The sequence below is a fragment of the Vombatus ursinus genome, unplaced genomic scaffold, assembly GCF_900497805.2.
Source record: "Vombatus ursinus unplaced genomic scaffold, bare-nosed wombat genome assembly UNPS02014177.1, whole genome shotgun sequence".
Lineage (NCBI taxonomy): Eukaryota > Metazoa > Chordata > Mammalia > Diprotodontia > Vombatidae > Vombatus > Vombatus ursinus.
Window position 1 is genome coordinate 1379694 of NW_020953955.1, and position 13583 is coordinate 1393276.

Below are 13583 nucleotides of genomic sequence, written 5' to 3' on the forward strand. Positions count from 1 at the left end.
TTCCCTTCCTTCCAAGTCCAGAGCTCTTTCCATGACATTATGTTGTCTCTAGACAAATTAGAATCAAACTCCTGAGTGTATAAGAAATATCACCAGAAGTGAAAGTTGGATCCAAGAGAAGGAAGATGCATATTATACTTTTTCCCTAAGAAAAAAGATGATCTAATTGATTTCTTTGTCCCATGAGAGCTTTCTGGAAAGCACTCTTGACCTCTTTGTTCCTCAAACTATAGACCAGAGGGTTCAACATGGGGATGACCATGGTATAAAACACTGAAGCCATTTTGTCCGTGTCCATGGAATGGTTGGTATTGGGTTGGAAATACATGAAGATGATTGTCCCATAGAATATGGACACTGCTATAAGATGGGAAACACAAGTGGAGAACGCTTTCTGGCGGCCTTCAGCAGAATGGATAGTCTGGATGGCAAAGATGATGAACAGATAGGAAGCCAAGATAACCAGAAGGGGAAAAAATACAGTGAATATTCCTAAGATAAACATTATCATCTCCGTGTTGTGAATATCAGAGCAGGTTATAGATAGGAGAGGGGGAACATCACAGAAAAAGTGATGGACTACATTGGCCCTACAGAATGAGAGGCTCAAGGCATTTCCTGTAACTATGGAGGAATTTAAAAAGCCACAGATGTAAGTTCCACTGGCCAGGTATGCACATACAGTTGATGTCATGGTGGTGGTGTAATGTAGGGGCTTACACACAGCTGCATGGCGATCATAAGACATGGAAGCCAAGAGGAAACTTTCAACTGTGACAAAGGCCACAAAGAAGAAAATCTGTGTAGCACATCCATTATAGGAAAGGACCTTGTCCCCTACGAGGAGCCCAGCCATCACCTTGGGAGTAACAGCTGAGGAGTAGCCAAAATCCACCAGAGAGAGGTTGCTGAGGAAAAAGTACATGGGGGTGTGGAGGTGAGAATCCCAGTAGATCAGGGCTATCATACCCAGGTTCCCTACCAAGGTAGTGAGGTAGATGAGGGTGAACATTATGAAGAGAGGAACCTGAAGCTCTGGTGCATCTGTTAATCCTATGAGGATGAACTCATTCACTTCAGTTCTGTTCTCCATGGATGCCATTTGAGGGGGATGCCATTCACCTGCAACAAAAGAGTAACTATCAGAAAAATACACTCTGCATGATGAATGACTCCAAGACATAAAACATGATCAGAGACCTATCTTATGTGAGGTTTAGAAATAAGGGTGAATACCATTTAGGTAGTTATCATAGCACTTACTCTACATTCTCAAAGTCATTGATCCAGTGAGAGAGAGAGAGAAAGAGAGAGAGAAAGAGAGAGAGAGAGAGAGAGAGAGAGAGAGAGAGAGAGAGAGAGAGAGAGAGAGAGAGAGAGAGAGAGAGAGAGAAAGAGAAAGAGAGCAAGAGCCCCATGTATTACTTCTAATGTTTTTTCAATCTACTACAAGCTTAACAATCCCCAAAGTGGCATTTCCAACTTCAGGAAATGGAAATGCCTTTTTCTCTGGCATAAGAAGGGTGATTATTGTTTGTTAGGGCTGGAGAACTAGACCCTTTTCCCATGAATATGCTTCACTCTGTTGAAGAAGACAGAAAAGAAGAATAAAAGAGAAGACAGAGGAATAAAATAAGAAGAAATTTCAAAGACAAAGGAAGGAGAGGATCAAAGAAAGTTGGCTGAGATTTCACTGGAATCTTGTTTAGTCCTGGAATCATTGCAGCTGAAAGGTGGATGCAATGGACTGAAGTCACCAGTTCCTGAGGAGAAAGAGCTGCCAGTGGACATCAGTTGCCTAGTTTTGGGAGTCATCAGTCAAAACACCACTGGTGAATCACTGAACAATATTTGTCTGATTTCTAAATTTGTTTCCCTCCCACAGCCTGTCCATTTTTCAACTCTCTACCACTGCCACTGTGGAAGCAGAAGGTATTCACAAACAGGGACATTATGTCTTTTCATTCAATATATTGTTTTCTGGGTCCTAGAGAAATCACCAGTTTTTGGTTTAGCCTCCTTTCAAGTTCAGTGAAAATCTAATATACAGTAAGCCTTTGCTGATCCATCTCAATTCTAAGGCCTTTTCTTTTTTTCAAAAAAAAATCTCCAATTTATTCTGAATATTTCTTGTTCATAGTTATTTTCGTATCATGTAGAGATTGTGAGTTTTTGAGGCCAGGGATTATATTTGACCCTTCTTTGTATTCGTGTTCTTATCATGGTGGTAGGCACACAATAGGCACTTGAAAATGTTTATCGGCTCATTTATTTAAATGGTAACTCTTTCTATATGAACAAAGCTAAGGTGACCTTTGCACATCAGGCAAATACTTAGTCCATCCCCAGACTCCGCCATAAACCTTTATAACTTGAAAGGACCTGCCACAGTTATGTTTCACTAACTTGGGCTACTTAGTTTCATCTCTATTACCATGAGACATTAGAAGAAAGTTTTCAGATAAGTTATAAACAGGCTGCTACACATTATTTATAACAAGATGTATCTTGAAAAAATCATAGCAAACAGATTCAAAAAATCTCAAGTCATTATTGTTCCTCAGAGGTCACCTACCTTAGCTCACATCTGACCAGGAGTCACTTGTACAAAAGTCTGCCAAAAGGCATGTAAGGTTGGAAAAGGAGTAGAGCTGGTTAGGTGGGAAGAATGAAGGATAAGAGACATATAGCTCTGGTAGCCTATTGGTGTCCCAAGGAATTATGCCTAACAAGCAAAGTGAACCAGAATCTGTAACACAAGAAATCAAATCTAGGTAACAAGGTAACATTTAGACTTGAAGGAAGGGACTCCTAACTGGAATGTAGTTCTAAAAAAGTTTCTCTCTTATTTGAATGAAACGGGATAGGTAACAGCAGGTTTTCTATTTTTTTTTTTTTTTACACAGACTGTATACTCATATAAGAAAATCCAGGAACCTGAGTGGGCAAATATGGTGGAAACTATTTATACCAATATTAGCATAACATTACGTTGTTCTAAATAACATTTGAAAGAGGAAGTAGGTCATGAATTTGGTAAACATCACAAACTTGGCACAAAGGAATGACATATTATTGATGAGGCATTTCAATTATCTGGACATCTCCCAGAATTTCCTCTCATTCTGTCTCTCTGTCTGTCTTTGTCTCTGTCTCCTTGTCTCTATCTCTCTGTATATATCTGCATCATCGTCTCTGTCTGTCTCATTCTCTCTGTCTTTCCTATCACTTAGATAGGAAGATGCTGTTTTCTCCATTTTAATGTTGAGGAAATGGAGACAAACAGGTTTTGAGTGACTTGCCCAGCGTATTGCCATGTCTCAGACTATATTGGAACTTGGGTCTTTCTGACTCTAGTCCCAGTGCTCTACCTACTCTACCAAAGCTGCATCTTTAAAGTTTGCCAAGTACTTTAAATACATTCAAACATTTGATCCCCACAACTTTGTGACATACACGGCTACCAAGAAAACCAATCTGACCTGACACTGAGTGGTGGGGCACAGTATCCAGGTGTGCAGAGGTGGTTGCCCCCATTCTTTATTAGGAGCAACGTGTTGAGTCATCCCTTCCACACTTTAGGAAGGACATTGACAGGCCTGAGATTCTCCAGAGAAGCTCAGCCGGCATGGAGAAGGATTTTGAAATCTTGCTGTATCAATATTGGTGGAAGGAACTGAGGGTACTTGATGTAGAGAAGATCAAAGATGAGTGTCAGGGCAGGGGTTGGGATTAAAGGTATCTTCAAGCAACTATAGAACTAGCATATGGAGGAAGGATTTGACTTGTTCTATTTGTATGCAAAAGGAAAAATCAGGAGCAAAGGCAGAAGTTAAGAAAAAACAAATTTAGGTTTAATGTAAGGAAAATATTCTAAAAATAGCATTGTTCAGATGTGGAAGGGATTGCTTTGACATATGCTGGTTTTCTCTTCACTTAAAATCTTGACGGAAGAGCCAGTTGACCACTTATTTTACACATACACACACACACGATATATATAAGTACAACACACATATGTATATATAATATCTGCATATTATATATGCATATATAATGTGTGTGTATCTATGTGTGTATAATAGAGACCAGAGAGAGACAAAGAGAAGAAAGGTCTATTTCTCATTTCATGGGAAAATTTGACTCCTAGCCCTTCTTAGTGTTACTTTGACAAGTCATTCCACTTCAACTTCACTTCACTTAAAGACAAAAGAGGATAAAATTCATGGCACCTACATCCTAAGGCTGATCTGAGTATAAAAGTAGATAATTCTATACAATGCTTTGAAAATCTTAAAACTCCATGTCAGTGTTATCTACTGTTATTATTTGGATTACTAACACTACTCCTACTACCTGTGTTATCTATCAGAAATCCTCTTGCAGTCTTTTACTCCTAGAATACGATAGATGTCATTTGCTCATCAATAAAGAAAAAATATTAGACCAGATTATCTCTGAGAATCTTTTCAGCTCTTAATTCATGATCCTATGACACCTTTAACCTATGTTAATTTTAAAGATTTTTATGAGTCTTCATAACATTATAGTAAAAGAACATTTTTTTTCTAATATAGTTAATTTTGGACTTATAAATAAGAAAAAATAAATAATTAAACTTTATCTCATAAACCATTAGGGGAGTAGAAAAAAATCTAATTTTGCAACTAATGCATCCAAGGATTTTCATTTATCATAATAGGAACTATATTAAATAGAATAAAAGGAACCCATTTAGAGTCAAAATTTATAATAATGTTGGTCGTATATATGTTACTCGAGGCAATTTCATAATTGATACTATTGAATCAAATATATATAGACATAGTCTATGACAAGCCTTCTCACTTATGTTCTCAAGATTGGGTCTTCTTGAGTTCCCATGTCTAGAAAGAGCCCTTCTTGGTCACCAGGGCAGAAAAAGTGATTTGTTTTCTATTCAGAAATGCCCAAGTGTTGGTAGATAGTACTATTTGGAAAGAACACTTGATTGGAAGTCTGAAGACTCAGGTTCTAAACTTACTTGTATATGCAATGATTTCTTATGTGATTTCACAAAAGTTAAATTCTTCTGGGCCTCTGCCTTTTCATTTAGAAAATGGGATTATTTCTTTCAATATGGAGGTAACAGGGGAGCTGTGAAGAAAGTGTTTGCCAAAATCAAGTGCTGTAGACATGAGAGTTATCATCATTAGCACAGGCTTTTGGGCTTTTACATGACAAATGGGTTAACAGGTGCCACGAAAACACAAAGACATAGAGAAAAGAAAAGAGAGGTGCTACTCCACTCCAAAGTCCCAGTATGTCAATGTGGTGTAGTGCAGAGGGCTTTGATCTTTGACTCAAGAAGATGAGGATTTAAATACCACCTCAGACCCTTATTAATTGTATACAATAGTGTATCTTTGAACACATCACTTAAGTCACTCAGCCTCAGGTTAGTTACCTGTAAATGGGCACTAAAAATATTGGTATTAATTTTACAGAGTTATGGGGAGATTAAAATGAGAAAATTGATATAAGGTACTATGCAAGTTTTAAATGCTTTTTTGTTTAGTTGTTTCAATATTGTCCAACAATTAGTAATCCCATTTGTATATAAATATGAGCTATTATCATCAAGGGCAAGGATTAGATCTCACCTAAACTTTGTTATTAACCCTATTCCTCAAGAATTTAATGCAGTACCCTGCATACAATATCCCTTTTATCAACATTATTAATTTAATTTTAATAATTTAATTTGTAATTTAATAACTTTAATTGCTATATATCATAATTTAATATTTACTTGTGTTTATTAGCACTACAGGAATGTCAGTCCCTCAAATTGCTCCCAGTTACTTGAAGGTTAATGACCTTGAAAAGCTGCAAGTAGAAGAAAATAACTGGTGTTTACAAAGCACCTGGATGTCTGAACACAATTTATATGCAAGAATTCATTTGAGCCCCTACACAATCCTATGACAGAAGTACAAGATATATTACGAGCAGTTTATGAATAAAAAAGGGACAAAGTTAAACGACTTACCCATGGGGAAACAGTGAGTTAGTGTCTGAGACAGAGAAGGTTAGTATCTTGGTCTTCCTGCCTCCAGGTCCAGCAATGTTTCCACTATATCTCTTTACTGTCTATAAAAGTACTAGAGTGTTAGATAGGACATCCTACAGTATAGCTGCCTTGATGAGAAAAGTGGCAAGGACTCTAAAGAGAAGAGTTAGTCACGAACTTTAAATTCAAGGTTTGGCCTGAAGCACAAGGCCTAGGAAGCATGGGATTTTATTGGCAAAAAAGCAAACAAAAAGCAAACCAACAAAACAAAACTCTTCCTTAGTCACTAGAGCAAAGAATTCAAAGGTTCCTGGTAGCAGAGATGTCACTTCTGGCCATTACCGCTTCATGGATGGCAGTAGAGTTCACAATGCCCTCCCTTACCCTCCAGTCAGCTCAGTCCTATGAAACAGAAAAGGAATGGTATGAATGAATGAATAACTTGGATTTTGACCCACAAGCTGGCACCACAGCATTGAGCCCTATAATGGCATGTTTCAACGCCAGTAGCCAGAGTCAAGGAAGAGGCTGGGACTTTATGCAGACCTGGGAGCCCTGCAGCCCTAGGGAGATGGTGCTCCCTCAGACACCTGGCAGCTCTGCTGCCAACTCATGAACAAAACAAGTCATTAAATTCTGCTTTGATCATGGGGAAAAAACCATTTTCTCATGGGCACTGTGTCCTTCTTAGCTTTTTGTCAATAAATTGAAGAAGAAAGGGGCCTGGACAGGGCAAATGACAAAATCAGGATGCTAGTCCTGCTTCTACCACCTTCTAGCTATGTGGCATTGACCAAGTCACTATATATCTCTAAGTCTCAGTGTATTCATTTTTCAAATTTCAGACCTGAAAACAATCAAAAGGTTTTGGTGAAGTTTAGATGTAATGCTGAATATAAAGGAGATATGGATTGGTGAAAAGATCTTGATATGGGGAAGTGGAAAGTTCACTGAAGTTGGTATTAGAAGATTTGTTATGGAATTGATGGTCATCATGAAACTTTAAGCAAATCACTTATTTTGGATAGACCTTGATTTCCTCATTTGTAAAATGCAAATAAACATATCTGCATGCGTTAATCCTCAGGACCTATGTGAGAATAGTAATTTGTAAATTAAAAAGATATTCTTTTTTTAATAATTTATTTTGATTTATCAACAATCACTTCCATACACTTTTAAGTTTTAAATTTTTCTCCCCCTCCCTCCACACCTCCTTTCCCAAGGCAATGTGCAATGTGATGTAAGCAATACACATACATTCCTATTAAATTTATTTTCACATTAGAGATGTTGCAAGGAAGAATTACAACCAATAGGAGGAACCACCAGAAAGAGGTAACAAAATGCAATAGAAGAAAAAATAGCAAATAGTATGCTTCAATCTGCATTCAAACTCCATAGTTCTTTCTTTGGATGTGGACAGTATTTTCCATCATGAGCCCTTTAGAGAAATCTTAGATCCTTGTATTGCTGAAAAGGGTTAAGTCTATCAATATTAGTCATTGCACAAACTGGTTGTTAGTGTATACAGTGTTCTCCTGGTTCTGCTCACTTTACTCAGCATCAGACCATACAGGACTTTCCAGGTTTTTTGGAAGTCTACCTGCTCATCATTTCTTATAGCACAATAGTATTCCATAACATTCATCTACCACAACTTGTTCAGCCATCCCCCAATTGATGGGCATTCTCTCAATTTCCACTTCTTTGCCACCACAAAAAGAACTGCTGTAAGTAGTTTTGTACATGTGGGTCCTTTTCCCATTTGTATGATCTCTGTGGGATATAACCCTAGAAGTGCTATTGCTGGGTCAAAGGGTATGCATATTTTATAAAGGATATTCTTATCATGAATGTTATTGATCTAATTTTTGAATTACTCGGAGCTCCCACATGACCTACATCCCCAAACTGAATCTTGTTCTGTCTCACCCTACTTCATAGCTCTGGTCCTTGAGGACCCATGCCTGAAATTTCCTGGTTTAATGGTAACTGGGGGGAATACTGTAGTAATCATTTGTCATGGTTTAACCTTTTGACAAGATTTCACCTACTCTCCTTCAATGTAAGATGCAGAGAAAGATTTTAAAGAACACAGTGTGGTAGATTCAAAATTTATTGAATACTTAGAACAAAGAAGGATGCAATTATGGCTCCTTGTCAACTGGGAAGGTCACCTGTCCTAATCCCATGCCTGCTAGTATCTCCCCCAAACTGAAAAATATTTTTGTGTTTACTGTTTATATATTGTATGTTCCCTTACATATGTACATGTAGTTTTGCTCAATATAATTTCACTCCTAATGGACACAATATATTCTTTTTGTCTTGATATACCCAGAACTTAGATTGGGCATAGTGCCTTTCATGTAATATTTCCACAAACCCCAAATTATTGTGTACATGATTGTGACAATTTCAAATCGCTGTAGAAACAAGCTTAAAATGCTTCAAACACATGCATGCTTGTGGTCACTGGTGGAATAAGAGAGTTGTAACAAAACTGAGTCATTATTTACTGCTTCTGGCACCAATAACATTTGGTGAGCTCCATCTCCTTGGATTATCATTGTGAACCCCTAGAGAGTTTGTGAACCACTAAACAGGAAACAGTGCACTAAATCATTTTACCTTTAATTTTTGGAACCATTCTGGTTCCCAGTCCAGTCTTTAACAAAGTAAGTGCTTCACAGACATTTATTGAATTTCTTGAAAAAAATGAATGGAAAATTAAGTCTGACCCAAATATCCCATGTGTGGATAGTAGTGATGTCTACAGAATGTATGTTCTTCAAAACATTTAGATTGTATCCTGATAATAATGACTATGATTTTCCTGTTAGGTAAAGCTTATTGTGTTTATAGAAGGGAATCGTGTGGTCTACCATGCATGCTATACTGGCAACTATAAAATGTAGTAATGAACAAATGAATGAAGAAAAAGCATTTATTATATGCAAAGTATGGTGCCAAGCGCTGGGAATACATATTGAAAACAAAACAGACCCTGATCTCAAGGGCTTACATTCTAATCAGGGACATAACACACATAGATCATCTCAGATGTAAGTATCATATAAAGGACCAGGCTGCATTGACAAACCATTTTCCCATTTGGAAATACATTTTCTCCACAGGGCTTACCCTCTTGGATAATATCTGCTAAATCATTGTTGTTAATTATTTCTTAAATTAGTTTTTTGACAACAGCAGCAGTAGAAGCAGTTTCAGGGAAGAAATTGGCAAGGGTGGATTTGGACTGCAGTGGAAACTTTGTGTAGGTGTATACTCAGACTGCCTTCAGTATGTCAGTGGCGGCTAAGCTATTTTGTTCTGAACTTCCAGGAACATGCAGCCTCATCTACACTCCTGTCTTTTTATGCCCCTGTCACTGCTTCTGTTGTTGCCCCTACCTAATAAATTCATGCACATACAAACACACACAATTTTCTTTCAATCTTCTTTTTTTCTTTTTTCTTTTTTTAAGTAATATTTTATTTTTTCCAGTTACATGTAAAGATAATTTGTAACATTCATTCAAAAAATTGACTTCCAAAGTTTCTCTGTCTCTCCCCCCCACCCTCTCTAAGAAGGTAAGAATTTTAAATAGGTAATATATGTGCAATCATGTAAAACATTTCCATATTAATCATGTTCTGAAAAAAGAAACAGAACAAAGAAAAAAACATAAAAAAAGATAAACACAGTTACAATAGTATGCTTCAATGTACATTCAACCTCCATCAGTTCTTTCTCTGGATGTGGATAGCATTTTCCATCTATGGGTCGAGATCTCTGGAAGCAGCTGCCACCCCAGGGCTGTGACAGAAATGGGGTGGATCAAACTCTTCTCTCACCACAGTCCTACACACTTTTCCTACTAACCTTCTAAATTGTCTTTGATGTTGCAGATTGAAAAGTCTGGAAACCGCCACAGCTTCCCTTGATTCAGTCCCCTGAAGCCTACTTACGGTTCGCTGAGGCCTTGCCTTTGCACAGCCCACGCTGAACTGCCTTCTTAATTGTAACCAGTTGATTCCAGTCCAAAATAATTCAAATTCCAAAGGGAGATAGTATGGAATCAAAGCGGGGGAAGGAATACCAAATATATACCAAAGTCCTTCATCCACTACTACAACTTCTGGGCTCACATGGACCAAGTTCAATCCCAAAATATGATTTGCAAAAAATGATTTCTTTCTCTCTTATTAGCTCATTACCTTCACAATAAACATCTGTAATAAACAAAAAGTAAGGCACAAAGGTTTGAGCACAATACATTTATTAGCAGGGCTAGCAATTGTAAATAAAAGAGATGTAAGAATCCTCATTAGCCAAAGATTCATCTGACAGAGAAACTCTTTTCTATAGTTGGTCACTTAAGATACAAGATGCAGTCCAGTAATTCGAAGTAAAATAAGAATGTTATTGTTCACGCTAAGATTAATGATGAGCTTTGCTTGGCTTGACTGAAAACAGGGATATCTATAAGCTAGGTAACAGGGAAAACATAGCATTGACTAACATCTCCTAGAAAGTCTGGTGGTTGGCAAGCATCCTATGACCAGGTTGACTAATCTACTGCAAGGTCAGTAAAAGTTCACAGATTTGAGTCTTTGTGGCTGGACTTTAGGTCATAAGAATAGGGAAATTAAAATTTTTACCAATTTTACAAATTAGGGCTACACAATTAAGTATATATTTGATATGCATATATTTGTTCTAGTGATTAGGTATAATTATCAATCAATAATTTATAAATAATACAAAATAAAGAGGAGTATTAATTTTCAATTTCACTTTATCCTCAAAAAGAGTTAGTATTGTACATTGCTAAGTTTCTCCTAGTATGGGCAAGATGTCTCTCCAGCTCCTATAATTCAAGTTACCAAATAGTAGGTAGCCTTTATTTCATCCCACAGAAAAAAATCAAAAGATACTTAAAAAAAAAACCTCTCACAAAAACCTCTGTTTAGATACATAAACACATAAAGCGCCCAAGAAAGTATTAGTGAGAATGTAACTGATATTGAGGTTGGCATCAGGATAGTATACTGATATTACAGTGAAATACTTCTCTCCTCCAGTATCAAAGTTCTTTCCAACCCTACGGACCACCATGTGGTTTTTATTCCTTCCTAAAGGCAGCAATATTGCAATACTGTGCCTGAGCCAACTCCAAGTGGCTCACAAAGAAATCATTGAATTTAAAGTGGGAATATTGAGACCATATAAATCTATAAATTCTACAAATCAGGACTTCATGTATTGCTTTGTTAATAATCTAGATTTTAGGAAGTGAAAAGGAAAATAGTAAGGCAGATTAAATTTCAAAGTATGTCACAGATATATTTTTTCCCCAGAGAACTGGTTCCTAAGCATTTAACAGCACACTTCTCATTTAGGGGATGCTGAAGAAGCAACGAAATTAACATCAAAGCTACACCTTCCAAGAAACACAATGGATCTGTTCTCCAAGTGCTAAACTGTTTGGTAATGAGGGAGCTTATCTTCCTCTATCTAGGAGGATAATAGAATCACTATATTACACTTAGATGTGTGTGTGTGGGGGTGTGTGTCTGTGAGTGTGTGTGTGTAGACATAAACACTTACCATTAATTCCACATAGCAATCTTATAAGATAGGAGATATTATTAAGGCCCTTTAAACATGAAGAAACAACCTGAGACTTTAAGTGATTTACCAAAGGTTATATAACATGAAAGTATGTGAGACAGAATTTAAATTCATATGTCTCCTAACACCAAATCTATGACACTTTTCTACTACATAAAGTTACCTTTAAAAAAGTTTGGATTCTACTTCTCTGTCCATATAAAAACATACTGATTTGGGGGCTGGATCCCAGAGTGGGCAAGGTACAGATTGAATTTTTCCTTTAAGAAAAAAGTTGATCCAATTGTCATTGCTGTCCCCTCAGAGCTTTCCTGAAAGCATTCTTTACCTCTTTGTTTCTAAGACTATAGACAAGAGGGTTCAACACAGGGATGATCATTGTATAGAACACTGATACCATTTTGTCTGTGTCCATGGAATGGCGTGAGCTGGGTTGGAAGTACATGAAAAAGATTGTCCCATAAAATATGGACACTGCTGTGAGATGGGATACACAAGTGGAGAAGGCTTTCTGGCGGCCTTCAGTAGAATGGATATTTAGGATGGTGATGAAGATTAAAAAGTAAGAAGTGAAGATGACAAGAAATGGGAAAAAAGCAGTGAATGACCCTACAATAAAGACTATTGACTGAATGACTTGAATATCAGAACAAGAGAGAACTAGGAGAGGGGGAATGTCACAGAAAAAATGATGGACCACATTGGATTTACAGAAGGAAAGGCTAAAAGTATTTCCTGTGACTATGAAGGAGGTCAGAAAGCCACAGATGTAAGCTCCACTGGCCAGATATACACATATTGTTGAAGTCATGATAGTGATGTAATGTAGAGGCTTACACACAGCTGCATGATGATCATAGGCCATGGAGGCTAAGAGAAACTTTCAGTACCAACAAAGGCTCCAAAGAAGAATGACTGCGTAGCACATCCATTATAGGAGATGACCTTCTCCCCTGTGAGGAGTCCAGCCATCACCTTGGGAGTAATAGCTGAGGAGTAGCCAAAATCCATCAGAGAGAGGTTACTGAGGAAAAAGTACATGGGGGTGTGGAGGTAAGAATTCCAGGAGATCAGAGCTACTATCCCCAGGTTCCCTACCAGGGTGATGAGGTAGATGAGGGTGAGCATTATGAAGAGAGGAACCTGAAGCTCTGGGGCATCTGTTAATCCTATGAGGATGAACTCATTCACTTCAGTTCTGTTCTCCATGGATGCCATCTGAGGGTGATGCCATTCACCTGCAACAAAAGAACCATTAGAAAAATCCACTCAGCATGATGAATGGCTCCAAGACATAAAATATGGTCAGAGACACATCTTAGTTGAGGGGCAGAAATAAGGGACCAAAATCATAAAGGGAGCTGTCCTTTCAGTTACTCCAGCTCCCCAAAATTCATTGATCCAGTTTCTCAAAGTCGGAGAGTCTCTCTCCAGTATTAATTCCCACCTACTTTCTGTCTATTACCAACTCAACAGTTTTCAAAGTGGCATTTCCCATTTCAGGAAAAAAATAATTCTTCTTCCCTGGCAAAATATCAGCATAAGAAGAGGACTCATTTTTGCTGAGGGTTGGAGAACTAGACTTTTTTTATTAATATCCTTCACTCTGATAATGAGGGAAAAGAGTAATAAAGACAAGGGGGAGGAACAAAATAAGAGAAAAGTTAAAAGACAGAGAGAAGAGAGGAAAGGATCAAAGAAAGTTGGCTGAAGTTTTTTGGGATTCTACTTAGAGTAAGGTCTATTCAATGACCTGAAGTCAGCAGTTCCTGAGGAAGAACAGCTAGGAGTTAATACGGGTTGCATAATTTGGGAAGTCATTTGTCAAAAAGGCCATTAGTGGATCACGTAACAATATATATGATTCCTAAATTTGTTTCCTTCACACTGC

General features: G+C 37.5%; 1 protein-coding gene and 1 pseudogene across 1 annotated transcript; both read right to left on the reverse strand.

The window, feature by feature from the left end:
* Positions 1-145: 145 nt before the first annotated feature.
* Positions 146-1102, reverse strand: LOC114041721 (olfactory receptor 5B12-like). Its single transcript, XM_027860304.1, has one exon. The coding sequence runs from the start codon at positions 1100-1102 to the stop codon at positions 146-148; it is 957 nt and encodes a 318-aa protein (XP_027716105.1).
* Positions 1103-11978: 10876 nt separating this feature from the next.
* On the reverse strand, positions 11979-12910 carry LOC114041737 (annotated as a pseudogene).
* Positions 12911-13583: the final 673 nt, after the last annotated feature.